Source organism: Chiloscyllium plagiosum, chromosome 40, assembly GCF_004010195.1.
Source record: "Chiloscyllium plagiosum isolate BGI_BamShark_2017 chromosome 40, ASM401019v2, whole genome shotgun sequence".
Taxonomy (NCBI): Eukaryota; Metazoa; Chordata; class Chondrichthyes; order Orectolobiformes; family Hemiscylliidae; genus Chiloscyllium; species Chiloscyllium plagiosum.
In genome coordinates this window covers 16,954,383-16,961,648 of record NC_057749.1, presented here as the reverse complement: position 1 = coordinate 16,961,648, position 7,266 = coordinate 16,954,383, and the positions used below count along the sequence as shown (strand labels likewise).

Here is a 7,266-nt window from a genome sequence, read left to right as displayed (position 1 = left end):
ACCACACCCTCTGTCTTCTACCTTTGAGCCAGTTATGTATCCAAATGGCTAGTTCCCCCTGTATTCCATGAGATCTAATCTTGCTCACCTGTCTCCCATGGTGAACCTTGTCGAACACCTTACTGAAGTCCATATAGATCACATCTATTGCTCTGCCCTCATCAATCCTCTTTGCTACTTCTTCAAAAAACTCAATCAAGTTTGTGAGACATGATTTCCCATGCACAAATCCATGTTGACTATCCCTAATCAGTCCTTGCCTTTCCAAATACATATAAATCCTGTCTCTCAGCATTTCCTCCAACAACTTGCCCACCACCGAGGTCAGGCTCACTGGTCTATAGTTCCCTGGTTTGTCCTTACCACCCTTCTTAATCAGTGGCACCATGTTTGCCAACCTCCAGTTTTCCGGCACCTCACCTGTGACTATCGATGATACAAATATCTCAGCAAGAGGCCCAGCAATCACTTCCGTAGCTTCCCACAGAGTTCTCCAGTACACCTGATCAGGTCCTGGGGATTTAGCCATTTTTATGTGTTTCAAGACATCTAGCACTTCTTTCTCTCTAATATGGACATTTTTCAAGATGTCACAATCTATTTCCCTACCTTCTATACCTCCCATGTCCTTTTCCACAGTAAATACTGATGCAAAATATTCGTTTAGTATTTCCTCCATCTCCTGTGGCTCCACACAAAGGCTGCCTTGCTGACCTTTGAGGGGCCCTATCCTCTCCCTAGTGTCCTTAACCCTATTTGCCAAAGCTATCTCATGTCCCCGTTTTGCCCTCCTGATTTCCCTCTTAAGTATACTCCTACTGCCTTTATATTCTTCTCTGGATTCATTTGATCTATTTTGTCTATACCTGATATATGCTTCCTTCTTTTTCTTAACCAAGAAAAGTTGATGATCCTTCAGGTGCAGTTGATATTTGTCTCAGTGTGCACTCTTGGGACAACTACAGAGCAGAGTCCTGCTTCACTGAGCTCAAAATGAACCTCACCAAAAACCACAATGTCTCTCTACTGAGCTTCTTTGCAAAAGCATGGGTTTGAAGTTGATTTTCTGCTCCAGCCGTGACGTAGGGTGTGGAACCCACCACCCATTGGCTGTGATGCAAGAGTTCCCCGACTGAGCCACATCCAGGAATGCCGAGTTAGACCTTTGTAATCTAATGAATAAAAAATCATGCCATGCAATTCCTAATTATGTCTGAAGACCCAGAAACATGCAAGTGAGGCAGTCTAAGACTCTGAATCAGTGACAGCCCTATTGTTTAGGAAGCTGGCGAAACAAGGGCTTGATGGAACGTACTTTAGATGGCAGCAGTGACAGACCTGTGGTGGGGTGGGAGGTGGGCTAACAGGCCCAGGGAAACATCTCTGACAGTGCAGCAGCCCTGCGGGGGTGACTTCACTTACACTATATTGACTGGTGAGACATGAACACAGGGCTGCATCAAACCTCAAGTAATCTTTCCTTTACGTTCTGATCCATTGAAGTAATTTATTGTTTTCAGAATGTTAGGCGACATGTCCGAATGGCAGTGAGTAACTGAGAAAAGGGAGGGCTCCCCCAACGTGATGAGCTCAAAGGCAAAATGTCTTTAGCAGGTTACCAGTGTGCAAAAGGTCATACCCCACATCAAAACAAAAACACCTGTCTCCATTTTAATTTGTTCAATCTTTTCACGAGATCAGGTTTGGTTTTTGCTTTTACCTGCACCTGTAAAGAATTGTCAGACACATACAAACAAATACGTGAACACAAAACAGCATCTTTATGTTAGCAAGTTTGCCTCCTGTGTGTCCATTGTGAGATTGAAATTTTTTCTGGACTGTGATTGCAAATATCTAGATTACATAGCATATCAGTGTTTTTTGATTTAAAAAAAAGTTCTTGGTTTATCTGTAGGGGGAAAATTGCCACAGTTTAGAGATTATATTAAACCAGTAAAGGTAGAAAACTGAGGATGAGTTATACAGACTTAGGAGGATGCTGATTGGTGAGTGAATGGAAAGTGAGCTGGTGGATTAAATTGTATGTGGAAAGCTGAAAGTAGTGCATTTTGAAGGAAAGATGTGAAGAGGCAGTAGAAACATGGAAAATAGGAGCAGTCTATTGGAGCTTGTTTCACCACTCATTATGATCACAACAAATCATCCATCTCAATAACCTGTTCCTGCTTTACCCATGCTTTTTGATCCCTTTTGCTATATCTAACTCCTTGAAATCATACAGTATTTTGGCCTTGACTGCTTTCTTCAGCAGTGAAATCCACAGGCTCACCACTTTTTGGGTGAAGAAACATGTCTTCATCTCAGTCCTACATGTTCTACCTTGTATCCTTAGACATCTGGTCCCTGCTTATTTTCTGCTTATCCATCAGAAACATCCTTCCTGTATCTATACTGTCTGGTCCTGTTAGAATTTTATTGGTTTCTGTGAGATTCCACCCTCATTCCACTGAACTCCAGTAAACGTCAGCCTAACTGATTTAATTTCTCCTCCGATATCAGTCCCACCATCCCAGGATTCAGTCAGGTAAATCGTTGCTGCATTCCCTCTGTAACAAGAACATTCTTCCTTCAATAAAGAGACCAAACTGCACACAATATTCCAGGTGTGGTCTCTCCAAGGAGGCATTGCAGGAAGGCATTGTTTTTCCCCTACTTGAATCATCTCACTATGAAGACCAACATGCAGTTTGCCTGCTCGACTGCCTGTTCCACCTACAAGCTTACATTTAGCAGTTGGTGTACAAGAACACCCAGGTCTCATTGTGCATTCCACTCTCAATTTACAGCCAGGATAACCTGCCTTCCTGTTTTTGCTACCAACGTGGATAACCTCACATTTATCCAGATCTGTTAACATTTGCTGATTCAAACAAGTCGTCCAAATCACACTGATGCATGTCTGCATCCTCCTCACAACTCACCCTCCCAGCCAGCTTTGTGTCATCTGCAAATTTGGCGATTATTATATTTAATTCCCTCATCTAAATCATTAACATATATTGTGACTGGCTCGGAATCCAAGCACTAATCCCTGCGGTTCCCCACTAGTAACTGCCTGCCGTTCAGAAATAAACTTGTCTATTCTGACTATTTAATTCCTGTCTACCAGACAGTTTTCTATCCAGCTCAATGCACCCCAATAATCCATGATTTGTGTTATGATCATCATTGCCGACAAGCTTTGTATTCCATCTCTGTTTAGTACATTTAAATTCCACCAGCCACTGCAGTAGGATTTCAACTTGCATCCTGAGAACGTTAGCCTCTGCCCCTGCATTGCTAATCCAACAACATGGTCACTATGCCACTTCCTTCCTAGCAAACTAAATGGTATCACTTCAAAGGGACTGCAGGGACAGATACACCCGGGGATTCACATGCACAAACTTTGAAGGTGTCCAGTCACATGGCTGTAGTTTCTGATAAACTCAAGGATCCTTACTTTATAATACAAGTCATTGAGCTGAGAAATCCAAGCAGGTGATGCTTTGAAATGACTGGTCAGCTCTTGGTTGAAGTATTTTGATCAATTCTGAGCAGCAGCTGCAAGAATTACTTATTGTAGTAATTTCACTGGAATAAAGAATCCCATGGTGCTTTTCAGGAGCATATATCGAGCAGAAAGATTTCGGGGCTTGGGGGGAATACAGTGGAGGTTTGCCTGGATGGTACCAGAAATGAGGAATTTTGTTGATCTGGAGAGATTGAAGAAACTGTTGTTATTCTTCCAGCAGAAAATGTTTGTACAAAATCTCATAGTTGTGTTTCAAATTATGACAGGATTAAGAACATTCAGCCAGTGTCCCGCTCCCGATTGAATTCCAGTGATTTCCCTCACCTTGCCCTCTAAGAAGCACAGGAGAAAGTGAGGTCTGCAGATGCTGGAGATCAAAGTTGAAACTTTATTGCTGGAACAGCACAGCAGGTCAGGCAGCATCCAGGGAACAGGAGATTCGACGTTTCGGGCACAGGCCCTTCTTCAGGAATCCTGAAGAAGGGCCTGTGCCCGAAACGTCGAATCTCCTGTTCCCTGGATGCTGCCTGACCTGCTGTGCTGTTCCAGCAATAAAGTTTCAACTCTAAGAAGCACATGTGTGTGGATGTTGGGTAAAGACAGGGTCAGGTTTGGTTTTAATACTTTCTGCACTTGAGTAGCTTGTTTAATTCCAGCTTTGTGGTCTCAGAATGCCCATTTAAAGAAGGTGACTGAAGCTGTGGAATTACAATCCAGTTTGAGTCCATGCATTAATGAGCCAAAGGTAAGATTTTCTCAGGTAAAGGAAGACCAGTGTTTCTCGACTCAGTTTGATCAGTTTTGTAATAATTCACAGTGACTGTGTGAGGTTTGGTTGCCATACATATAACATTAGCATTTGGAAAATAAAGCAAGGCAAGTGGTTAATTAGTTCATTTTTAAAAAACTGACCGGTTCTGTGTCAATATTTACTGAATCCATGCAGATAACCATTGCAAAATATTCCTCCTCCCTCTTTTTGACTCATGCAGTTGATGGAGAACAGACAGTCTTGAGCAATAATAAATCTGGGTTGCTGGTTATTTGGGCAGTCTGCCACTTACTGCAACATGACTGGTTTCATTACACTTTCCCTTGAGACCAGCATTCAGGCCAGCACCTTTGAACCTCTCTGCTAAACGGAACAGACCAAAGCACTTTACCGAAACCATGCCAGCCATTTTGTGGAGAGCAAGATTCTCAGAACAACAGTTCAGTGAATGGGGCCTGTTAATGTGGGAGCATAGAAATTAGGAGCAGGAGTAGGCCATTCGGCCCTTTGAGTCTGCTCTGCCTTTCAATAAACTCCTTGTTGCTCTGGGTGTAGTGTCAACTTCACTTTCCTCTCTGGTCTGTCAAAAACTATCTGACTCAGCCTCCATTGCTTCACAGGGAAGGGAATTCACCAACTAACGAGCATCTGAAAGAAAATAAGGTTCTTCCCTCCGTCTTAAGAGGGGAACCTCTTCTTCATAAATTGTGTTCCTTGGTTCTTGTCTCCCCACACGAGGAAGCATCCTGCCAAAACCCACCTTAAGCCCTGAAGGATCTTGTATGTTTAAATACGATCACGTCAATTTTCTAAACTCTAAAGGGAATAGGCCCAACCTGTTCAGCTTTTCTGCGAAAGTAAAGTCCTTCATCCCAGGAATGATTTCAGTTCTCTGGCCTGTTTATCATGCAATGATGTCATTTTCAAATAAGGAGACGAAACTTTTATACACCGCCCCAGGTGTGGAATCCCCATGGCACTGTGCAGCTACAGTAAAACTTCCTGACTTTTATATTCCATTTCCCTTCCAATAAAAGCCAACATTCCATCTGCTTTTCTAATTGCTTGCTGTATCTGGATAGTAACCTTTTATGATTTATGTGTCGGGTCACCCAGGTCCCACCTTACCAATGAGTCTTGTCATCTTAATGAAATAATGTATCTCTATTCTTCCTTTCAAAATGAACAAGTTCATATTTCCCAAATTATACTCCTAACTACCAGTTTTTTTCAACCCACTGACCTAACCTGCCTGGATCTATTTTACATAACTTGCTTTTCTATCTCTCTATCATGGACAAATTTAGCAAGCATACATTAATCAAACTCTTTGATATACATTATACTATACTTATTATAAATTGCCAACCCAAAAAACTGTGTTATCTTGACTCTTTAATTCCTGTTAACTAACCAATCCTTTGTCCCTTCTAATATGTTACTCCTACACCTTGTGCTCTAGTCTTGTGCAGTAATCCTTGTGTTTCGTTAGCATGTGTACTCCATATCCACAAGATTCTCTTTATTCACCTTGCTTGATACCTCCTCAAAGATCCTCTAATAAATTAGTCAAGCAGGATTTTCCTTTTAGAGAGCCATGTTGACTCTTTCTGATAGTTTGATTTTCTAACAGGCCTGCTATAACCTCCTCAATAATAGATTCTAGCAACTTCCCTATGACTTATTTTAGGCTACATTGGCCAATTGATTTTGTGGAAATGCAACAACGGTCTTTCTGAGCGTTCCAAAATGTCCTTCCTGGCTGCGTGGAGATTTGTGAGCTGTCCAACGTGCAGGTTTGTTTTTTGCAGGTGAAGAAGGGACAAAGCTGTTAAGGGAGTGCTGCACTGTCAGGGTGCCATCTTTCAGTTAAGATGTTGAACTGAGGCCTATCTGCCTGCTCAAGCTGATGTAAAAGTTCCACTATTCTGAAGTATGGCAATGGAGTTATCCCCAGAAACTTGGCCGGTATTTATCTCTCAATCAATATCAAACAAAAACGAATGGTCTGGACATCATCATGTTGCTGTTTGTGGGGGTTTGTTGTGTACAAATCAGCTTCCATTTTTTCAGCATTACAGCTGTGACTACACTTCAGAAAGTATTTAATTGATTGTAAAGTATTTGTGGTGGTCATGGGAATTGCTGTGTTATGGCAATCCATCTTTCTTTTTAATATTTCCTCTAGCACATCCAAACTAGGACACACGTGTTCCCTGGAGCTTGAAGTGCAGACAATCTGGTTCTTTTTACACATAACTTGTGTTGGTTGATTTGACTAGTTTCAGACTTGTGAAAGGCTAGAAAATTCTGTCTCTGCATTATAGATGCATTTAAAATTAAGCCAGATGCATAAGATGAAGGAAGATACAGAGAGTTGTACTGGTAGATGAAAAAGATGGGAAGAAATGCAAATAGAGCATTAACCATAACATAAACATGTTAGGCTGAATGGACTGTTGCTGTGCTATATCTTCTGTAGAATTATATTTGCCAAATATCTGCCCCCAACTTAATTATGATTGACATGCTTAAGCGACTGTAAACTGATTCCATTTTCTAATTACTCCTAGGTACAGTTTCACAAACTACACCACTTACGTTTAGCACAGACCCGGGCACAGTATTATGGAGGATCATTGCCCAATGTCAACCAGATTGGGAACAACACAAACGACTTGGAGGTAACATCACTCGGGTCCAACCGTTGAACTGCATCCACCCCAAACTTTCTGTCACCAGCTCTGACTGTCACTAGTATCCTTTCTCCCTCTCTCACTTAACCATAAGCAAGAAAGGCTGTTTTTCTTTCTGTCTCTCTTGCTCTGTCTCCACTTCTCTTTGTCACCCTCTTTCCCACCACCTTTCTGCCCCATCCCTCTCTCTCTTTTTGTCTCTTGTCTCTTGTCTCCTCTCTCTTCTCGTCCTCTTCCTCTCCGCTTTCGCTCTCGCTCTCGCT

The 7,266-nt window shown here is 42.0% G+C and overlaps 1 protein-coding gene across 3 annotated transcripts in view; it reads left to right on the top strand.

Annotated features, from left to right (window-relative positions):
• Positions 1-7,266, top strand: part of crtc3 (CREB regulated transcription coactivator 3) — a 78,919-nt gene that overhangs the window by 12,814 nt on the left and 58,839 nt on the right. For all 3 annotated transcript variants that reach the window (XM_043680497.1, XM_043680498.1, XM_043680496.1), the window contains exon 2: positions 6,881-6,991. In XM_043680497.1, coding sequence (XP_043536432.1) covers positions 6,881-6,991 — 111 coding nt within the window. The remainder of the gene's footprint in view (positions 1-6,880; positions 6,992-7,266) is intronic.